The sequence below is a fragment of the Dicentrarchus labrax genome, unplaced genomic scaffold, assembly GCF_905237075.1.
Source record: "Dicentrarchus labrax unplaced genomic scaffold, dlabrax2021, whole genome shotgun sequence".
Classification (NCBI taxonomy): domain Eukaryota; kingdom Metazoa; phylum Chordata; class Actinopteri; family Moronidae; genus Dicentrarchus; species Dicentrarchus labrax.
Window position 1 is genome coordinate 8,253,377 of NW_026136702.1, and position 23,230 is coordinate 8,276,606.

The 23,230-nt window shown below is 42.1% G+C and overlaps 1 protein-coding gene across 4 annotated transcripts; it reads right to left on the minus strand.

Annotated features, from left to right (window-relative positions):
• Positions 1-962: 962 nt before the first annotated feature.
• On the minus strand, positions 963-22,331 carry map3k4 (mitogen-activated protein kinase kinase kinase 4). 4 transcript variants are annotated; one of them, XM_051426608.1, is made up of 27 exons: positions 22,110-22,331; positions 16,461-16,633; positions 14,422-15,845; positions 12,463-12,723; positions 12,032-12,184; positions 11,715-11,872; positions 11,387-11,503; positions 11,191-11,290; positions 10,956-11,039; positions 10,593-10,862; positions 10,360-10,509; positions 9,158-9,319; positions 8,727-8,860; positions 7,671-7,749; positions 7,494-7,572; positions 6,667-6,760; positions 6,159-6,281; positions 4,556-4,656; positions 4,381-4,461; positions 4,101-4,292; positions 3,944-4,014; positions 3,727-3,843; positions 3,480-3,639; positions 3,253-3,375; positions 2,823-2,929; positions 2,055-2,234; positions 963-1,884 (listed from the first exon to the last, which is right to left on the minus strand). In XM_051426608.1, exons 1-27 carry the CDS (start codon positions 22,139-22,141, stop codon positions 1,864-1,866), a joined length of 4,746 nt encoding a protein of 1,581 aa, XP_051282568.1. In that variant the 5' UTR covers positions 22,142-22,331; the 3' UTR covers positions 963-1,863. The 4 variants fall into 4 exon arrangements, with proteins under 4 accessions (XP_051282568.1, XP_051282559.1, XP_051282576.1 ...); XM_051426599.1 differs by having other exon boundaries at positions 16,443-16,633; XM_051426616.1 differs by lacking the exon at positions 22,110-22,331 and adding an exon at positions 21,840-22,021 and having other exon boundaries at positions 16,443-16,633.
• Between the last annotated feature and the right edge of the window lie 899 nt (positions 22,332-23,230).

The following is a 23,230-nucleotide window of genomic DNA, read 5'->3' on the forward strand; positions in this document are numbered from 1 at the left end:
TTAAATAAATAAGAGTATGAAACTGATTTTTTAAAAAGGGAATAAAATACAAAAAATGATATACAGTAGATTTACATATATATCAGCTAATGTGGCACCCAATAATGGATATGCTGACACCATATTTGGTCCATAAACAGTACTTCATCTAAGGGGCTTTACTCAAGCTGGTGCAGAGGTCTTTACCCCAAATCTACCTCTTGTGTGGCACAATTTAAAATATATGTATATATATATATATATATATATATATATATATATATATATATATATACACACACACACATTTGAAGTGTCTTTAAAAACTGACAAAATTGTTCTTTATACTATAGTGTTGGTGCTCTTGGGTCACACCCTATGCCAACACCAGCTCTGAGCTATTTAGCTGATAGGTCTGTTTGACAGAGCTGACATTGTATTGCGTATATAAGGTGTGTAGCATGACAAGGTGGTTTTGCTTTATTGTTGCATGTTGTGCAACTTATACAGAATAATGGGGCCTCCTGCAGTTGTTGAAATCCCATTTTGTGTGTTACTTAATCATCTGCTATGTCTTCCTAGTTAGTGTCTACATTGTCAACCTGTTGCGGCTCCGTACTGGTCAATAAGCTGGCCCACAGGATCAACCTCAGACTGGGCTACTGCATCAGTAGCCTTACGTTCTAATGCTGCTACAGATGAAACTGAAGTCTGTGGGAGTTTTTTTGCTGCTGGAATAAAAAAATGCATTTGCAGTGGAAACTCTGCATACACACAGTGGATTCAGTCTGTATGAAGCATACAACCACTTTACGAATGCAGTCAAACTACCCTTTTTTCGCAAAACACATCATTGTATCCTTATGATCCTTGGAGATGGTGGCTAACAGAATAATGATCGCCAGCCTCGACAGCTGCATTTCTTGTACCAACACCACGCTTCAGGAGCTCCAGATTTGAAGAAAAGTGTAAGAAAATACACATTTCATTAAAAAAACGATTGATTTATTAATATTGTTTGTACATAGCAAACACTGTAAGAGCAGCAGAGGACCAGAAGTTGTGGTGTGTGTGTCAGTGTCTGTGTTTGGTTGTGTGGATGTTTTGTGTTCAGCAGCAGGGAGGGAGAGCAGGCCCCGTTTCTCCTCTCAGTTGGCTACGCTCCAGTCACATGAACAGCTTTTCACCGGCGACCAGTAGACTTGAACATTGCTCCAACTTGACATTTACTCCTCAGCAAAGGCAAAGAAAAATAACATTAAAAAGAAAAAGAAATCCTTCCTAGTGCCCACGCTTGCCAAATGACAAGTGATAAATTAATTTGAATATTTGGATGGTGTTCATTTCATAAAAGGTAAACAGGCATCTCCATCCGTTCAGAAAGGCTTACCACACCTTTTTCAGCCTCAAAGGGCGATTCCTCCCTCCTCTACTCAACTGCCCCTTGGGTAAACAGTTTAAAAGTGCCATAGATTTTATCCCCCCACCCAAACCCTCCCATTTGTTAAAAGAAAAAAGGTATTCCTCAATGCCTTTTCAGACGTCTCTTCACCAGTGAGAACAAAACTTGTGGCAATAATTACTTTAACTTTACAATATTGTTTATACAAGAATTAAAGCCAATCCTATTCTTACAGTATGTACAGTCCCACCCCAGCCCCCCTCCCCCCAGTCCATGGGTACATAAAGACACAACCACCCTATAATCCATAGGTCCAGTTGTCCTCTGAAATGATATTGTATTAGTTCCTCAGTTTAACTCCATGTGCCTTGAGCCGTAACTTCTTCTCTTCTCCGCATCCATAGTTCTTTTTTTCTTTTGCCGACAGCATGTACAGTAGTGCTTTAATTTGTAAACTTAAAAGCCACAGAGGAGGTTCCCATTCACTCTTCATCCGTACAAACCTGAATCAGACAAGAGATAAGCAGCTGTGATGAGAACTTTTAGGCAAAAAGTGAAAGTGTTTTCCCGGGGTTAGGGTTAGGGTTAGTTTACTTGGAAACGTTCAGTCAAAACCGCTCATTCATAAGATGTATTGTGATTAAATGGGGTTTTAGTCATTGCAGTGCCTCACCTTGACAAACGGGTGGTCTAGCAGCATGCTAGCTGTCCAGCGGCGTTTGGGTTCACTCTCCAGACAATGACCGAGGAAGTCCTTCCCCTCTGTGCTCAGCTTCTCCGGGATGGGGGGTTTATGGCCCATGCCCACTTTGTACATGATCTGGAAATTGTGCTCATACTCGTGCCAGGGCCTCTGCAGGTTGAGATAAAGGTGAGAACAGAACATTATTTCCTTTGTGGTTTTTACTTCTGTTTTTGTGTAGCAAACTCTTATGAAGTGGTAAGAAAGAAGGAAATAAGTTTGAGACCACAAGCAGGCACAAAATACTTTCTGACAAGCTTAACTAGGATTAGGTTTTTGTAACTTTCTGACAGCAATTTTAAATAATCCCAATAAGAACTACATTTCACTACTCTGGAAGTGGCAGTGACTACCAGCTCCACAGATTCTAATCACACTGACACAGTTAAAACCTGCTTGTTTTACGTTTCTAAGGAAACTCTACTGCGTAAAAATATTACGACATGGAATGTTACTTAACTGCACTGAAACACAATCATTGCATGTGGAAGCTGATCTACAAAGCATCTCTTGTTTGCAATGATAATTATAACAGGGCAAGTATTTCAGCCTGTCTCCTCTGTAATTGGAACCAGCAGAATACTTGCACTGCAGAGAAATACCAAAATAAGCCTGTGTGGTACTTTTAAAAAGCTTTACGGATCTATGACTAAGGCAAAACACTTCATGTGCTGTGTGAAACTGAAGATGTTTCCTTACCTTTCCAGTCACCATCTCAATGAGAACGCAGCCCAAACTCCAGATGTCCGCTGCTCGTCCATGACCTTCACCCTTTGCTCTGGTGATGACTTCAGGTGCCATGTATGCTAATTAAGAAAAGAAAATGATTAACAGTTACAACCAGAATTTATTCGGCACTTATACAATAATAATATGACATAATGCAGCATGTATCAGCTCCAGAGTATGTTTTAGAGCCTGTACTTTTTCACTTACTTGAGTAAAGAAGTTGAATCAGGAGTCTTTTGTTACACATGTATCTGTACTTCTACTTGAATAAAGAACTGTGTGTACTTTTGCCACCTCTGGTTGGTGTACATATGTTTGTGAAAGGGAAAAAATTGAAATATGAAACCACAGTGACCCCTGGTGTCGGCATGCAACCCAGACACAAGATATCATTTCTTACCTGCTGTTCCAAGTGTGCTATTCACCTCCCCTGGCATGGTGTGAGTGTTGTTTCTCAACTTGACTGAGCATCCAAAGTCACCAAGCTTAATAAGACCGGACGATGTCAAAAAGATGTTGGCACCTGATATTTAAAAAAAAAACAATAAAAAAACAGCACAGAATTAACAGTGGGTAAAGAGTTTTTTTTGTTTGTTTTTTTTACAAGAGAGAGCATGTGACACTTACCCTTGATATCACGGTGGACAATGCCATGTTCATGGAGTACATTAATGGCTGTAGTGATCTGTTTACTATAGAGCCTGATGACATGTTCCTGCAGCCCCAGTCTGGACACCTCCTCCAGAGTGCCCTCATCGCAGTACTCCATGAAGATGTACATCTCCTCCTACAGGTGAGCACATGAAAATTTAGACCAAACTGCTTCAGTATGCACCACAGGATACCTGAACTGACATAAACGTATGCCTCTTACCCGATGGAGCTCAACGCCAAAATACCGCACCAGGTTCGGGTGTTTAATGCCTTCAAATATTTTCAGCTCGTCTGCAGTCTCTTTGATTGTTTTGTGATCATTTGGCTGAAATCGGATCTGGTTGACAATAATGACAATAAAAATGTGCATTAGAAGGTACCTGCAGATGTAGTGATTGTTTTGAAAACTACTGAATTGATATTGCTGGTGTACATACCTCCTTCATGGCCATAAGTTCTCCAGTGTCGACATTGATGCACGTGTACACCTTCCCATACTGGCCCTCACCTGTTATCACACACACAAACATAACATCACTGCCTGTATGTGCGTTAAATAGTCCAATCGTTACGAAAGTCAGTAGGCTATCGTACCTATCTTGTTGCCCCTCTGCCACTTGAAGGTCACCTTCCTGAGCCCGACGTGCATGACATTGTCATAGGATTTGGGTGTATGACACACTTGGCCGATGATGTTGCGCTGCTTCATCACAGAGTAGCGTTTGTCCTCAAACTTGCGAATAGAGCGGCGGACGGCCTCCATGGGGCTTTGCCGTGCGGCTGTGTCTGAGACAGGAGACAGGAATTTATTTAAAAGACATTCCCAATTGTTGTTTCAGTCAATCCAAAATGCCTCATCACTCAGCAATCTCACCCTTGGACTGGCTGATAAAGGTGCGCAGCTCCCAGCTTCGGCGTGCAGCGCTGTTAGGGTCTCCCTTAGGATAGGAAGGTTCTGGAGAAAGAAATCACAAGAGACGATTCAGCCGATCAGGGCGATTAATATGCACGATGTGAATCAAACCGTGCAGATCACTGAGTGTGCCCACCTTCTCTGTCCTCTGTTGGGCTGGAGTGGCGGCTCAGAGATTTGAAATGCAACTCTGCTGCAACCGACGACAGACGGTCATTCTCATGGAAACTGGATCCCCTGCAAGGACATGGAATAAAACTGATGCAACACTCTTGTTTAATCAAAAAACTACTGATTCAGAAGGAAAGTTTCAGTCTGGTGGTTTCTATGTTAATGGCCAAATTCAGCATCAACACAGAGTGGTTCCTTTGCTTTTAATTAATGGTGGAAAGTTAAACAGTACAGGGCACTGCTTCCTAAAAGCATCTTAATGATGAGAGACCAATTCTTTTGCAAAGAGAGATCATCTTCTACTTGAGATGCTTTTGAAGGAAATGTTCCCAGACTTATGCTTAAAAGAAAATAACATGAATACTGTAAACTATATAAATATTCTAACCAATTAAATATACACAATTCTGTGCTGGAAAGCAAGTATTAAGAGGTTTCAAGATCATATCAAAGAACTGCCAAGAGAAACAAAGATTCAGCTGATTCTCAGTATGCCTTTTGAAAGCCATTAACAGTTTAGCATGCATCAGAGTCATTTTACAGCTCAAACACACTTGAAGGTTAGATCTCTCGAGTGCATGTTCTGACTTCAAAAGCACACACAAATAAGCCAAAAATTTAATAGTGGTGAATCACCGGCACCAAAGCATGACTGATGTTAACAGCACTAAAAAGCAGAATATCAAAGCTCACTCTTTCAATGAGGTAGACTGTGTTTATTCCATTTTCACACCATGCACAACAATCACAGTATCTTCCCTTGACCAGTAATAGGGCTTGTGAAGGCCATTTTTTTATGATTTGGTGACATTTTGAAGGGCTTGTTAAAGCGACAAATACTTTCAAGAACGAAAATACTGCTCAATAGGTCCATTCTATGTTGTTGTTGTTTTTTTCTTTGAATAAGAAAGTCTTCTGCAGCTTACATCAATGTATGCCATGCGTTTTATTTAGATGCATCCCCTAGAACTTCATTTAAGCTGTAGCAAGTCTAGAAGGATGGAAATAATCATATCCGAACAGCCATGCTGTAAACGCAGCGCCAGTGCATTAAAAATCGAATTCTTCAAGTGATATGATAATTCAGGTAGAATGTTACGGTATAATACTTCATTATTTAATAAAAATAGTTCTGTTGCCAAAAGATGCTCATGCATGTAGTTTAGAATTGAATTTGAATTTCCTTGAATTTCCCTCGGGATAAATAAAGTATCTATCTATCTATCTAGAAACTAAAACTACAAAAGATTGATGCTTGATTTAAATCTGTGATGTCTGGAAAACTAAATTTATAAAGAATGGGAGGTTGACCTTGTGGATATGATAGTTAATCCAATATCTTCCAAATATCCAAATTTCTGTGCAGTGCTTGTTTAGATGCAATCCGAGTGCTAAAAGCAGCAAATCAGCAATCTGCCAATGAAACATATAGATCAAAGCTACAAAACTAGTATAATATAAAATATATCCCTTTGAAGAGTGTTATTATATTGTGGTGGGGTTTTTTTTTGTATCTGAGAGAGTTTTTGGACAACAGTTGCTACCAGGTGACTTGGGGGCATGGCTACCTGACGTCATTGGGGCTGCTGCTGGGTGCTTTGGTGTGGCTGTGTTCCCCCGGGCCCTGAGGGACGGGCCGAGGGCCGTTGGGGAACAGCTGGTTCCGGAGGTCGCAGGGGAGACTTCGAGAGCTGTGTGGTGAAAAAACAAACTGAGGAGCTCTGCCTTGGGAGGTGAGGTGGCTTACGTGGGATGCGAATAGATGTTTCAGGGTGTGGACTGACTGGCTGGTTGAGGGACAGACACGCACGCGCTCACTCGCTCTCAGACATTATGCACATTTGAGAAAAAAAACAACATAAAATGACCACTGACATACTCACTGCATTCATATACACACACACACACAGAGAGAGAAGCTCACATCGCAGAAATTCAACAACTACAAAGGAAAAACATCAGTAGGCACAAAAAGCAAAGGTAATGAGGCAAGATGAGCCATGCAGGAAAGAGAATTAACATTGAAACACACTAGGCACACAGATTATTGTCAGAACTTGAACTACTGTCACCTACCTGAAACCTTCAGCATTGGGGATGAACAGGTTGGGGTTTGGTGGGTCACTGTGGCAGCGTGGCACCTTTACAGGACGAGGACTATTCCTTGGAGCTGAAAAGAAAAAAAAATCCAAATCTTGATTCAGTCAAGTCACAAACAAAAGGAACCTTTGTTGTAGTTTTGGAAGAAATCTACAATGAATCACAGAAATAACATTAATTCTGCTCTGGGGGGGAGCAAAGTGCTCATTGTTCATTGTGTTAAATTTACTCCATCCAAGTCAAAGACAGACATGTTGCAACATTTAGTTCTGTGCACAACTGTTCAAAGTCAAATTTGACTCTTAGTTTGCACAAACTTTTGCATCAAGAAATTATTTTGGCCTTCTGTTATTTTTTCTATAAACACTTGCTTTAAATGGTAGCAACAAAGCTGCGATTCTGCAGTAAGTTGGCCTGGTTATTTTCTTGGTTTTGTGTTCTAATCTTTATTTGATCAGGAAATGTTTGCTGAGCTCTTTTTCACTAATTTACTATACTACTTAGTAGCACACTTTGCACACATGCGCAGGCCAGAGCAACCACATGTTTCTACTTTTGGCCACTGAGCAGCAGCATGGAGTTGCTCAAAGGAGCTACCAGTGAAGTTATCAGATTAACAAACCCCAGGTCATCTACATGTTTCTCTGCTATTTTATGGCAACAGAATTGTTATTTCATTGCTGTTGTGCCTGCTTTGTGTCCCCGTGACACCCAGGTTATAAACTTGCAATAGAATGTAAACATTAAAATAAAGTCCAGATATGGAAGTCACCGACAGTTCGTATCACAGAGGAGCATCTTACCAATGTACAGGCCGGTGACTGGGCTATGAGGTTTTCCAATCACATGTCCAATACATTCATTCATCAAAGCTTGTAAATTCTGCAGAGGGAAAAAACAGAAAATAAATACATCCTATTCCAAGCATGCTTGTAGTGCAATTTGTGCAACAACGAAGAGAAGAAAACGGGGCATTTTACCAGGAAGTCGTCCTCTGGCAATGCTGATATAAAGGCAGGTTCAATAGCCTGAAGAAAATCAAAACCCTGAGTCGCCCACCTGTAGGTGAAACATGGCAGTCAATTAGTGTGTCCCAAAACTTTCATTCTCTCCCCTCTGAACCATTTGTGGTGCAGGTTTATTTAAGAAAAGAAGGAATGACATTAGACACAGTTAGCAAGGCATGGAAGGGAAAATTACAATCACTGGGAAAACTAACTTTAAAATCTTACAAACAAACATGAGATCATAAAGTTTTTTCTGAGAAGCATGTGAGTTGACTGTGCTGTACTGAGCACACGTCTAACAGTTGTGATTAATTATGGAATAGATTTCAGTATGTTCATCCTTAAGGATAAGTTCTAAGTAGCTTGTGTGGTCCTTTATAGGAACAGCGCAATTTTAAATAATACAAATATGACAACTGAATCATGCTCACTGTTAAGTGTGTCTATTTTTGTTTGCATATTTGTCATAATAGTTTTTAAAAGGTTCTCTGTCTTTTTTCTCCAATTTCATGCAACTGTTGCAGTTGTATTCCATGATCAGCACTGTTCATCAATGTTGCCATGGTAGCTTGTTATGGCTCAAAGCAAAAGCTCTTGACAAAGAGGGTTAAAATAAATCTATTTCAAAGCAGTGGCTCTTACACAGATGACAAATATGTCTGGTTTTACAGTTGATAATAGTTCTAAAAATAACAAACAGCAGGGCAAATGATCAATTTATCACTTCAATCTTCTCAATCTTTTGTTGGTCTAAGCCTGTAGCTTGTTGAAGGTTATGGGGAACATTGTTAACTTTTTTTAAACTTTTTTTTATCTAAGACGGCTTATTGGTTAGTGAGGTTAATGCCCCAGCCAAGGGCCTGGCTTTAACTTCTTTTCAGCAATGCTACAAAAAGGATCCCTGAGCAATATACTCAACCCCTCAGTAACACCACACTAGCTGGCTGATCCTGAACGCAGCCCAGAGGGCAAACATGAATTACCCATACATTTATATGGGTGCTAAACTGACAGAAAGTAAGGCCTTACCTGGGCTTGGTGCCCCTGCCACTCTCACATTTGGTCAGGACATAGGTCATCCATTTGCGGGCAAAAGCTATGTAGCGTTCCCCGATCCTCTGCCTGAACTCTCCAGACATTAGGCGCACCACCTCCTTGTGGTACTGTAAATAAAAAAAATTATAAAAAACACAGAAAACAGGAGTAGATTAAGGATTAGGGCCTCCACTTTCATTCATTTGATGACACAATTAATTCAGTCCTCATGTAGCTTAATTGCCCCTTTGCAAAATATATCCAATAACTAAAAGTGACATTACAAAGTCACTATAAGCCTAAATGTAAGCCGAGCAACATGCGATTGTTATGTCACGCACGCTCAGACCAAGATGGATGAAGATAAACAGATGAGATATGTAGCATCTAAAGCATGTGCTTCTTTAAAAATATAAAACTGTTACCTCAAAGGCAAAATTGTAGCCCTGTATCATTGCCTCCCTGTAATACTGATGCAGAGTGGCTGACTCGGACTCTTCCACCTCTGCCTCAAACTCTGTGGTGAACATGTACTCCACTCGGTCAATGGCAGTGCTGATCTTAATGCATAGCTGTAGTGCCTCATCCTGTCGTAGGAGAGAGAGGGATGGGGCGAAGAAAGAAGAAGATGTTTTTATGATTTTGTATTATTCAGTAAAAAAGCAAAGCAAAATCAGTGAAAGCATTCAAAACGGAAAAACTGACAGCATCCATAAAATTACGTGTGGTATTGCGGCTCTGAATGGAACAGATATGAAGGTTCAGTGACTTCCCTTTTGAGTATCACTTCTAAAATCTGGCCTGATAGTGGTGCAGTGTCTTCTTTTTTTGTAAAGCCAATGTTAACAGAGCGGAAAGTTAGGGTAACTAATTGCAGGTGCAGTGGAAAACAGATTTGAAAGTAGGACACCAACTTGCACCTGTCTTTACAACAATACAAAATTAGCAAGTGTTTTAATGGGTGAGAAATAATCAGGATGTGGTTATGTAATAGTGTCAGACCAATAAATCAGGCCAATTATCTGGCATTTGGGACAATCCACCGATGCCTGCGCTCACAAGGCCGTGACACATCTATAGGCAGCCATGTCAGTGTGGCTGCTGTGGAACGACGTTAGCACTTTCCCTTGTGAGTTTTCGGAAGGTGGTGAAAAAGTTAGTTTCGAGTCCTATACTATAACAGCATCAGTCACCATCTTTTTTTTTTTTTTTTTTTTTTTAATGTTAACAGGCTCCTCTCACCTTAAATAACAGCAAATCCAATCTACAACCGTCACTGGCAAGCATTAAATATATATTATGGTATAATGTATAGAACAATACAGCTGAATTATGTCACTTCGGACATTCTGTACCTTGCTCACCCTTAAATATTAGTCATATTCTATAATCTACAGCATAACCCAATAGATTTTTCTGTTTCATTAATCCATAAAAATGGCATGCAAAACATGTTACTGGCTAAGATAATCAGGTTTATTAGATTGTAATGTGTAATAATGAAATTGAGTAATGGAATTATACATGACTTTTTTGACTGTTTTGATAACAGCATTATTTATCGACCATAATGGCCAGACAAAAACCAATATCGGTCAACCACTATACAATAGTACTATACAAGTACCTTGAGCTCCTCTAGAGCACTCGCGATGAGAGGCTGACTAGATGTTTGCTCCCGGCTAAGAGTGAGCACATCCTCCATGGACTGCTGAAAGGCCTTTCGCTGGGCCACCAGGTGAGCTGATTGCATCACTATCAAGAGCATGTTCTCCACCTGAAAGCACACCGGACCAACGAGAGGCTTGTAAACATCAGGCACACACATACAAACACACATACAGAGATTGAATTTAATACCTTCATGGCCCTTAAAGTGTCAACAGTTTCCATCTGGGGGACCAGTTTGAGCATCTCTCCTTCCCACTGAGCCCAGTCAGAGTCAGTGGTGGAGTCCCCAGCTCCGTGTTTACTCATGAGCAGGTAGGCATCATCCTCTGCAATTTCATCAGGCTCTTTGGAGCAGTCTTTGCCAGCAGCAGCATTAAGAAGCTGCAGGATAAGAGGCCTTTGATCCATCAAGCTACAGGGGACAAAAACTTGCAGTTCCTCCAGGCCTGGAATCTGAACCTGGATATATAAATGAGGTTAAACGGGTATGTAAATAACAGAACAGAAGATCAGAAACTTGCAAAATAAACAAAATTCAAAAATCAAACACACCTTGACATAGTTTCTCTTCTTCAGTGCCTCCAGGAGACAAGTCACCCCATTAGTGATGCTGAAATCTGCAGCGACTTCTAAGTCCTGCAGAGAGGGGGCAAACAAAGTGTGTGTCAGAACACACAGTCCCAGTTCTTTGGTGCAGAGAAAACAGGGTCACAGATAAAATGCAAAGTCAGTACTGTTGTGGCTTTCTGTTTCAAGGGAGAGAAAATCCTTCACTGCTGTCTCTCACCTTGCGAAGCATCTTGGCAAAGCCCAGAGCCTTGGAGGCTCTCTCCCTGGCCTCGTGGAACAGCTCTTTAAGTGACCGACTAGTCTCGATAACCGACCGCCTTGAAGAATCAAAAGGTTTACATTTTAAAACACCTCCACTGGGTCAATCAACATTAAGTGAAACGGAAATCTAATAACCACATTACCCCAATTACCTGATCTCATCTGAGGCCGTGCTGTCATCTGCACATTCCCAGAATTCATTACCACTCTTTTGCAGGCCGGCATCAAGGAACTCTCCAGTGGATTTAAGCAGCATCCCAGCAATATCACTGCAAAGAGCAAAATAGTCCTCAGTTTCATATAAATGATCAATAACAAAAAGGACAACTCTGTTATGAACACTTAAAGAGTGTCCCTCCTGTTCATACTTGCCATTAACAGATCCCCTCCCAAATCAAAGTCAATGTACATTCTAGCGTTTATCTGAAGCTAATATGAGACTTTTAACTTTAAGTTAAAGGGTACAGATAAGCGACTGACCAGAAAAGTTTCCCAGACTGGGCCTCTCCTCCACGGATGTAAGGGGTGATGACCTTGGTGAAGTTCCACTCCTCCTCTAACAGGTTCTTTAAACTGTGAGAGGCCTGAGGCAGCTGCTGCAACATCTGGATCCAACTGTGCATGTAGTCAAAGTAGACCTACAGAAACAATGAGAGTTGTTAATATAACCACAGGAACTTACATTTCAATAACGGATATATTCTCAAGCATTTCTCCACTATTATTATACACCCAAGGTAAATCTGGCCGTTTAAACTCTGTGTCTCTAAGTAAAGGAGGGAGGTTTGGAGCCTTACCACCAGCATCTTGTGAAGGTCCTCTTCAAACTCATCAATATTGGCATTTGTCTGCAAGCCCTGAGCATCAGTCACAACGCCACGGAGCATGAACTGATAATACTGCTTCATCAGAAGACCACCTTTAAGAACCTCCTTACACTCGCGCACCAACTGCAGAGCACAAACAATGAATGTAAAAAAACATAGACATTAGCACTTCAAGGACCGTGCTAACAATAGTTATCTTACTATTTTCAGACAAAATTAAATAAGCTTAATGATTTATTTGATCATATTCACAGAGGAATTACATAGCTGCATGACCAGATTTGACCAAAAATGTAATCAAATTGAAGGAATAAAGGTTTTTTCACCAGTGTCCAGCAATAAAGTTGCAGGCCATGTCATAGGACGGGTCTCCTGAGTTGAGTGTTAAAACAGTTACTTGCCTGTTTGATACTGAGCAACGAAGGCTCTCCAGCAGGCCTCTGTTCAAGTCGCAGTTTAAGGCATTCGTGAATGACATTGAGAAGGACTCTGCACAGCACGAGGAATGCTGGCCGGAAGGATGGGAGGTCCATGTCTAGCAAATCTTCCCAGGACACCTGGTCGGCTCCAAGCTCTGGAAGAGCCGAACCACTGCAGGACACATGGCGCGACAGCTCTGGCAGGTAGTCACTGTACAGCATGGGGTCTGGGAAGTCTGCAAACTTCAGGTGGAAGATAGGTCCAGTGATGTTAATTCAGCATATCTTATAGAGCACAATGACTAAACAGTGGTATAATATGCTGTTATAATAACAGAGCAATTGGTTGTTTGATCCATCAAGGCTGGCTAATCTCAGACCGGCACCTGCAACGTAGGGCTGCACAATACGGCCTAAAAATAAAACTTCACCCCACAAACTATTTACGATTTTAAGTAATTTTCTTTTCTAAAAACAAACTACAAAAGAAACCATACCTTTGGAAATGTGAGATGCCACCATGATAAAATTATTCTACACATTCTGTCTGACTTAAGTGGATAGGAGTCCTTTAGCAGCTGTATATCCCTGTATTATAACATAATTTAAATGTTGATTTTACGATTCAGACATTTTTTGCATTGTTTTAAAACATACCTTCGAATTAATCAATTTATCACCCAGCTTTACTGCAAAGATTCTGTAAAGATTTTGTATTACACAACATAGTAAACACTACCAAAACTGGCTACAGAATTGTGCAAAGACAGGCAACACAGACGGTTGGCACTGTTGTACAAATACAACTTGTGTCTCCTGCACATTCCTTATGCCACAGCCTCCGAACATCATAACAAATCCACAATCCAAGAAGCGCTCAAATTCCTTATTGTACATTTTCAAGACGAGAATCCTCTTAACTCAATGACAGTCCTCTCCTCTCTACAGTTTTTTTCTTTCACTAGCTTTCTCAATGTGTCAACACATCCTCTGTTGTTTATAGCCTGGGCTCAATGGACTTCTTGTAAGTACCAAACGCGGTTTCCTCGAGTGCCTAATTACATTATTAACATTTGTGCTGCAAACATTACAATTAGGTATTTGACTGGTTTCAGTCTCCACTGTACAGCAATTCCAGACTGCAGACATGACTGCACATCACACTACATTGCATTTTACCACACAGATTAATGTATGTGATAAATAAAGCTTTGAATCCTTGTTTAACGATTCAGTGACTACCTAAAATCAGAATTTCGCTTTAAATGTTTACAGTATGCCCTTTTTCTTATAAATTAAGTGAATGCTACTGCATCTAGTTTGACTGTTAACCACCACCGCAAGCTTTAAGCTGTATCACTGCTTTAGTAGAGCTGAAAGATCCAACAGAAGGAAAGAAGAAGAAAGAAGTTAGTTTTGAACAAAACCCTGCTGCAGGCAATCATTTATAAGATTTTTCAACCACGATGTATTTCCATTATTAATTGATATGTTTAGTGAAAAAAGGCTGTTTGCAATGTCCCATAGCTCAAGATGATGTCTTTAAAGTGCTTCTTGTCTGACCAGCAGCCCAAAATCCAAAGATAACATGCTTATCTGCTGTTGCTGTCAGTCAACTAGTGAATTACTCAATCATTTCATCAAATATTTCAGCATATTCATTTGGCCGCATTTTGGTATATATTACTGTTTACTGTAATAGTTTTTTTTATGTTATTATGTATTTGTATTTATTTAATTTCCAGAAGAGTTTATTGTTGTCTTACATGTTCTGTTACTGCCATCAAGCTAATTCTTCATCTGTCATCTTATGTTACACAGATACACTGACACGTAATTTAGAGGGATGAAACTTGAAAATCTTAAGTTTTGTTCTGTTTATTTCAAGATTATTTAGGATAAATTATGGTAAATGTGTAATTGAAGAAATAAAAGCCTCACCTCCAGTGCAGGAGTGTGGCGGAGCAGTGCTGCTCTTGACCTCTGAAGAGAGCGGTCCATCAGCTTGTGCAGTCTGAGGATCAGTTTACGCAGTCCCATCTGTTTCAGAGCTTTATCCACAAACGGTCTGTAGATGGCTGTGGGGCAGAAGACTCCCCCTCCCGCAATCACATCTGCACTTACTGCATTAGCAGTTGGGAGAAACTCCTCTTCTGACAAAAATCGAGATAATTTACGAGTCAGGGAGGGAGACAACTCTCCCTCTGCTACATGTCCATATCCCCCATCCTCCTCCTCAGGATCCCGGTCCTCTCCGTCGCTTTCAGCTGTAAAAGTGGCTGTCGAGTCATTCTCTTCATCTTCCTCAGTCTCCTCTTCTTCATTGCCACGGGAGCAGCGAGGTGAAGGGATCTCAAAGACAGGCCACCCGATACGGGATAAATCATGGAGGCCCAGCACAGTGGCCATAACGCGCAGCTTCTGGTTGAGGTCCTGGGTGATATTGAGCCACAGACAGAGCGCCTGCACCCTGCCCTGGAAGTCTCGTGCTGCATACTTTTCATAGTCCTTCTGCAGGGCCTGCAAAGAGGGGTACAAAGCTTCCACAGACTCCAGCAACTCCATAACACGTTTGACCTGCTCAAATGCCAGCCGCTGGCGCTGAAGGTGCTCTCTGCAATCAGCGCCAGAGCCCAGAGGCTCTGCTGCATTCATTGCTGATGAGGGAAAGGCGCTAAAGCCCCAGGGATCTACTCCACAGTGGTTGGTCTCTGCTACAGCAGGCTCCCTCTCCTCTCCACAGACTAGATCTGGGACACTCTGATATTCCCCCTCGATTGTTTGAGAACACTGGGCCCCTCTCAGGCTGGCATAGTTGACCTTAAAGTGCAGCACCTCATGGATGATATCAGGAATGGCCTGGCGGGCAGTGAAGAGAAAAAGGTCTTGGTCACCGGTGGAGCGCCGTGCATGCCAAGCCTGCAGCTCCAACCAAATTACCTCGTTGTTGTGACCCATGAAGGCCATGTTCTCCAGGCCTCTCTGCTCCTTTTCCTTTTTTTTGGAGGACATGGATGTGAGCTTGAGCAGCAGTCGTAGAGTTTCAAAGAACTTGAGGCGGTCAGCGGGACAGTCTGTTCTAGAGGTCTGGCGGTGGGTCCGGGCAATATGGGGCATGGACACAGGAAGTTTTCCACTGCTGCAGCCCAAGCTCAAATAATGCTTCCTGGGATCCATGCTGAGGGCACCGAAATGGCTTGACTTTGAGAGTGGATCCAGCATGAAGGAGCCTTCAAATGTCTTCTTGTGGTCTCTCTCTGTGGAGCGCAGTGCAGCTCTCTGCTTCTTGCCCTGCTTGTAGCTGTGCTCCTCAGGGGTGTCCGCCGGCCTGGGACTCACTCTCAGGACAGACGGGCTAATGTCCGCTGGAATAAGCACAGAAAATACACACTACCAGTTAATACAATAAATGTAAAACTTCATGTAAAAAACGTTTTTAATTACATCCCGTAAAACTTCCAATAAAAGCAGGGTCCGTAATAAACCTCTTAAAACCCACCGGGTCGCCCTCTTGAGCGAGTTTTAAGTCTTTTCAATCTCCTACACAAATATAAATGTTTAAACTTCTGTCAATGTACATGCTGCACATCGTTAGATCAGTTACAGATTCTCCACAATTCAATCGTTCACTATATTTTACGAAAACGATCAACAACAAGGTATAACGTTAATTCATTCAGACTTACCAGTAACATGGTAAACAAGAGAGGCGGGAAAAACAACCTCTGAAGCGGTCATAATCATCATATAAGTTGTCAAATTTGCTGAACAAAATCTCAAGAGAAGCAGCAGTTAGAGTTTAGTTTAGTTTTGTGCTAAAGGAATTAAACGCCTGTCCCAAATAGACGCCTGTCCCAAATAAAGGCAGGGGGAGTTCAGTGATTTAAACAAATAAACGCCCGGGCTATTATTAGAAGTTTTACGGGTATGTCTGCCTAAGTCAAATAGATTTATTAAAATACCCTTGTTGGGAGACCGACCAGCACTTTTCGCTTGGATGTTCCTTTGATGTTTGCCAGACATACGTTTCATCTGACGGGGGGTATAAGGAGGTGATGTGCCATACAGAGCTTCCTCTTCCTCACTGGGAGAGTCCCAGGATTCACCCACCTCAGAGTTCTGTTGGGATGCATCTTCCACTGGCTTGGCCTGCCTGTCAACATTTAACAACATTGTGGCAAAAACAGACAGATCAACATGGGCTACATTGTCATCTTTACCATGAGCACTGCTACCTGGAAGTGAGGTTAACAGCAAGCCAATGCTTTGGCATTATGAAACTATTACAGTCATATCACAAGGACACCAAAGAAATGTGTGTGCAAGGTCAAACAGTGCTGGGTTGTGTATACCCATAACAGAGTGTGCAGCAAATATCCTCTAATGCCACAGCAAACAGGTTGCTAAACTACAACTAGCCTGAATGTCTGCTGCTACCTACAACAGACTGACGAGTTGTCTGTCCTTTGGAGCCTGACTGGCTGCCTCCCAAATGTGCAGCGGCAATGCTCTGTGCGTGACCACAGCCCTCCAGACGCAGGATAATAAGCTGTGGGTTCTCTACTGGCACCCTCTCTCGGTCTAGGTAAACATAATGGCTCAACCAGAGAAGGAGAAATAGTAACCCTCATTAAATCTGTCTGCTAAGTCATCAACCAAACTGCACAAGTCAAGATTTCATGGAGCACTGAGACTCACCCAGAAGTGTGTAGAAGTTGTTGGACCTTATGCAAACACAGCGCTCATGCAAAACAGCATTTTGCTTTCATGCAATTCCAGTAAATCTTGAGCAAAAATAAAAATTGTGAACCTCATGGTTTCTTAACAACATTCTGACTGTGAATTTCAGATAATAAATGGCCATAGCAGAATATGATGCATCTAGTTCTGCAGAAACTCTATAATCAATTGAAACACTTCCCTCTGGGAAAAAAAAAGAAAGCGGAGAGAGCAGGCAGCACGCCTTTCCCAGATTATAATGTCAGAGCTTTATTTCCTAATGCCTTTCTGAGGGTTTTTTAATAGGATTAGAGAGAAAGGTTGGAAGATCTGACCCCCACCAACAAAAACAAAGAGAGAAAGAAGGGGAGGGCCATGAAACGGGCGTTGTATATGCTGGTCACCATGTGTCCCCCCATCGATCATCTAACTGAAAGGCATTCCCCAACACGCGCCTCTTAGCGTCTTTGTAGAGTAGACAGAGTTGAAAGGGGCACACACTCTCTGGGGGAGTGTGTCTGAGTGTTAAGGGGGGGGGGGGCATTTAATCAGGAAATTACTTGCTTAAGCTTTTCAAGGAGCCACACAGAGAGAAAGTCCCGACTTCTATTGCCCATCTGCCCCATTGCTGAATATGTCCCTAAACACACACACAGACACACAGTCCCCTGGGAGCAGCTGTGGCACTACATGACAGACACCTGCTGCAAATCCTACATCTTTATAAAATTCCAGATGCAATGAAGACTTCATGAATGAAACATACTGCAGGAATAACGTCAACAGCACAACCATCTTAACCATGACAGTCTTGAAGTAGCAGAATAACTCTTGCAGGAAAGAACACTGGTGCCTTTATGAGTGTATTGTATGGGAAATTGTGAAGGAGCTTGTTCTGCAGGAGCAGGACACCACAGTGATCTTTTCAGTATGCAGGCACAAGATGGCACAGTAAACAATCTTGTGTGCTACAATAAGGCATTTAGCACAACAATAATAGACAAATCGCTGCAATCTGCAATGTAAAAATGGATGTATCACAAACCTGCATAAACAGCATCAACCTCCTTGTACATCCATCACACATCACAAGTAAGATCAGATTTGTGCGCACATTTGTAAACATTCCAAAAACGTGCACGGGTGTGTGGCGTCTGTGGACAGAAATAGTAAGTGCATGTGAGAGGGAACGACACCAAGTTTTAAAAAGACACTTCTCTACGCAGAACAGAGTGACTAAATCACTCAGGAATGACAGCGGAACCAATGACGCCATCGCTGCCGGTTGTTTGTTTGGTTGCCATGAGACACTTCAAGCACAGATTGTGCTGCTGCAGTGAAGACAGTGCAAATTCCTTCTCTGAATTCTTTTTTCCCCTAAACCTACGTGCAGGCCACGCAGAGAAAGTTACATGCCTTGCAGTTAACCATAGCCGCACTATGGTCTTCAAGCTGTCCCTGCCTGGCTGCTGCTAGTGAATTATCACTGCAGATGGTGTCTGGCTGGTCTCAATGGCTCATCTGATGGCTCATTGGGGCTCCAATAAAGGCCAGTGGAATGCTACAGCCCCTAGGCAGAAACACTGAGTGCATAATAAAAAGCACAAAATCGAGTCTTTTCTGTATAGTGACTGAAGCAGTGATACCAAGGGCTGCCAGAGTCAGGGGGGCCTGACCTTTGACACCAACCATCCACACTATTGTACCAGGAAGGGGTACTCTATTGTATAGTTGTGACACGTGGCCTGTGAGGCCCACAGCTGAATAGCACACAGCTGGTTAGTGAGCACACTTGCTCACAATGCCCAAACTATAGGGGATTTTTTTTTTTGAGAGAGAGGAAAAGGAGGAAAAGGTGGCTGGGGGTTTTGTCAGAACACACTTTCCACCAATTAGGTCATGCTGGCATAAATGATGCTCAGTAGGCTAAATCCAGATTTTGATTACCCCCTGCTGTGAAAAGGATGTGTCTGCAGGGCACTAATTTCAGCCCAGGGTATACTAGTGAGTCAACAAGAATATAAAACCTATTTGTGCAACTGTTATATAACATTATGCATATCTGACTTGCTGTCAATACCTGATAAACAGGCAGAGCTGATCAATCAGAATTTGCACCACAGCCTGAAAAAATTCTGAATCAATGTAGACAACATACTTGACCCCACCCTTCTCTGGAACAGTGTGACATTGCCAGGACTAGACCTCATAACCTCTCCTACATGCAACTGTGCACAAAACATATTATACGTACATGGACAACAGAGAAGTTTGCTTCTGCAAGACTGTGCTTACAATCTGGCCTTATAAATTACTTGACACCAGGGAGCCTCCTCTGTCTAAGAAAAGACATAGACCTTACTGCACCAGTGGAAAGTCATGCCATTAACCACAAGTCACATGATCTAAATGCATCTAAATGTAGACGCTGCTTACAGACTGTGGGCCACAACATGAGGTAAATTGTGTAATGACATGTTTTTCACCTTATGCCACTTGCATCATAAATGCAGTGCAGGCAGTACTCTGCTCCACCCTGGAAATTGAATCTGAAACTGTAGACAATCATAAGCAACAGCTCTGTTAGGTTCAACTTGAATCTGAATTTCTACAATCCAACAAAAGCCAAATCAAAAAGACAAACACTGCGGGACTTCCTTTCTTTCTCTGTCATGTACTATGTTACATGATCTTACTCACGCAGACTGCAGAGTATCAGTCACGTCAATAGTTTTAGTTGTTACAAAGATACTATTGTTTAAAAGGAAATGGCAGACGAGAGTGACAGAATGTGAGAGCAGCACTAATTTCTCCAAAGCAGGTGTGGGCAGAGACAGGATGCGGATAGGAAATGCAACGGGACGGTCCATCTGCATTCTACAGCCTGTGCTCCTGGCAAACGCAGGCATTAATGAGCTCTATCCATGAGCGTCTCAGGGGCTCCAGGCTGCTATCCACTGTGCACAGTACATGACCACATCCTGAAATCTCTGGAATGCTTGTGAGCCACAATGTCTTCAGACTGACTTTGAGAACGAGACGTTATTGACAAAGGACCTCTGTACTTGCAATGATAGTGGCGGCCCTCGATTGCCAAGGAAGCACATAAATCATACACTCATTGAGGTGGCTTGACGGATCGGTCTCATTTTGCATGTTACAAGGCTCGTTCCGGTCTGAAGTTTGAATGTAACTACAGAGCTATGTAGTCTGAACTCAACATGTGTTCAAATAATGTTGTGTTTATGAAAACTACGCAGTTTAGACCATGTAACGTTTAGTGTTTACAATGGTCCAAGGTTTGTTGGTTTCTAATCCCTTTACTATTGAAATGGTAACTCAGAAATTCTCCAGCAGAGCCACACTTAGCTTCACTTAAAGTATACTAATTAGTAAAACCCTGCCATGGCCATATAGCTTTTTTTTTTTTACTGCATGCTTTACCTATTACTGCAAACTTTGCACACGCACCAAACATGGGTATGAAACTGGACTAAAACGTGAAAGTGAATCTCCTGCCATCATGTCAACTTGTGACAATGACATGTTTCTAGAAATAGCACGGTTAATGGCTCAGTATTTCTTTTTTTTCTTTGTACAACAATGCCCGGTAGCAATTACAGTAACAGGGCCAATATTGCACAATCATGCGAACTGTTGGTGTCCACTTCGGAGTGAGTGGCCCAACAAGGCTTTAAGAGAATAACATCTGGATGGTATTCAACTCAATCATTACGAGAATCGCTGATAACAAAAAAAAAAACACGGTTTTTGCTAAAAAAAAAAAAAAAAAAAGAAAGAAAGAAAAGAAAACGAGGCTTATCGCAGATGATAGAGCTGATCCAACGTGATAAATGCCCTCAAAGTGCCTCGCTTTGCAGACACACTTCTTGCATGTGAGGAGGAGGAGGAGGAAGAGAGGGAGAAGACATAACAGCAGCTTCCCGAGGGGGTCTGTCTGCCAGCGGTCAGGGGCAAACACTGCGGAATTTCGATTAGGAGACGCAAACATTAAGACAAAACAAAAAAACCCCATCTTGTCTGTGTGTATGCAGAGATTGCACACATGTATCGTTCAGTAACCTTGTCATCTGAGAGCACAACACTACGTGATGAAACATTTGTTGCTGCACGTTTACATTTGCAACAGATTTTTTTTTTTTTCCTTCTGCAAGTACGTCGATAGACATCTAGGAGGAAAACGATGATTTAAAAATGCATAAAAAGTAAAATAATAATAATAATAATAATAAAATAAATAAATAAATGTCACCGAGCCCGTATCATGATTCAGCAATGCGAGACAACAACAGGAGCGCCAAGTCTAGCTGGAGGATTAACAATAACAGTGGAGCAACATGCAAGCTAAAGCCAGCCGAAGTTTGTGATTCGGTGTTGTGATGAAATGCATGGTCAGACAATCTCAAAATAACCACCAACACACCGTCAAGTTACACTTTACGAGCCCACAATGCAACACTAACGTAGCTCCAGCTCGTCCGGTGTCTGTCGGTGAACTTGCGGCTGAACAATAAAGTGACAAGAGACAGCTAACAGTGGATTTTAAGCTAGCTTGTTTCCCCCCCCCCCTGACATGTTTTTGCAGTGTTACAGCGGCTGATGGTCGCTCCTAATGTTACCTGATCATTCGGCGAGCATGTTTTGCCTTTCTCTCTAGCGACGGGAGGACGCAGACGAGGAGCAGATATTATCTGCAGCGAAGTACGCCTGAAAATGTTGCTCCAAAAAAAGTTTGCAACTCCAGTGTTGCAAATGCACTAACTGCACGCGTACCACTATTTGACAGGAAGTCGATTTCTGAGGGATGCGCAAGCGCTCCCGTTCGGCTCACTATTTGGCAAGCGGCAAGGTCCTGATGGTGTAGTGTCTGTTGAACAAAATTCGCATACCTGCTGGGCTTGTTACGATCCGGAGGCTCCATAGCAAAGCAGTGGCTTCTTGATCCTAGCCGTGCATGGGCTAAACCATGTCTAAGCGATATCAGACGGACTTTGCACCGGTAATTCTTTGCAAGAGAGACGGATTTGTGTCTCTTTAGAGCACTTTCTATCCGCCGGCACAGTTGACTCTCGCTTGTGCGTATGCCGTCGCCATCTTTCCAACGTTCATTGAGGAGGAGTGCCACAGTCTTGCATTACTACGGCAACCCGGATAGGTCATGCACGGTCATAACTGTGCAGGGCCCAAATGTTTGTTTGTTTGTTTTTAATCCTCCAGAGTACAGTCAGAGTGAATCAGATATCATATGGTCGCCTCTTGACTGATGTGACGAATCGTCATACTTTTAATCACTTGTTCTATTAGTTGCTGTGGAACATTTAATCTGCTACAAATGACTGCTTGGGATCGTTTCGGTTAATTACTCATGACAGCCTGGTTTGTAGTTGTCAGTGGGAGTGCATGAGGACTCATTTCAGATCGCCCTTCACCACCAGAGAGTAATATAACAGCAAACAGCACTACAGTACTGAGGGGGGCCCTTTGTGACATGATGTCAGGGGCCTCAGCAACACCCTGTCTAGTGTATGATGAATGAGGAGTGAATGTAACCTGTAGCCAATTTACCAGATTAACAAGTATTCCTGTGCTTTAGCATTACATGAGTCATGGTTAATGATGTCTAATTAAACTCAAATTAATGTCAGCTGAAATAATGGCCTTAAAACAGGGAATAAAAAGGGCCAACCTTATGATATGGTGGGGGCCCCTGGTGGTCTTAGGTCTTGGGGCAGTTGCCTCTTGCTTATTGTTATTATTCAACCTCGCTGATGCTACGTGTACGTTACAACTTTACATCATGACTTAAATGTAAAAACCTAATCATCTGCAGGTTTAAACCCAAAGAAAAGCCTTAAAAAAGTGAATAAAGGAATAATTTGAGAATAAGTTTGATTAAACAGAGTTACTGTATGATGTTGCATCAACCCCAAAATGGGTAGGGGGTCACGCATAATGCACCAGGGGGGGACAATAGGTCAGTTGCCACTTTCCACTCATCCCCTCACAAAAA

Excerpts from the sequence above, each read along its gene's own strand:
- map3k4 (XM_051426599.1), bottom strand. The coding sequence starts at position 22,141 with ATGGAGCCTCCGGATCGTAACAAGCCCAGCAG. Across the intron at positions 11,504-11,714 it reads CAGTCTGGGAAACTTTTCTG|TGATATTGCTGGGATGCTGC; the intron begins GTCAGTCGCTTA and ends TGCTCTTTGCAG. Across the intron at positions 7,750-8,726 it reads GGCAGGGGCACCAAGCCCAG|GTGGGCGACTCAGGGTTTTG; the intron begins GTAAGGCCTTAC and ends TTTCACCTACAG.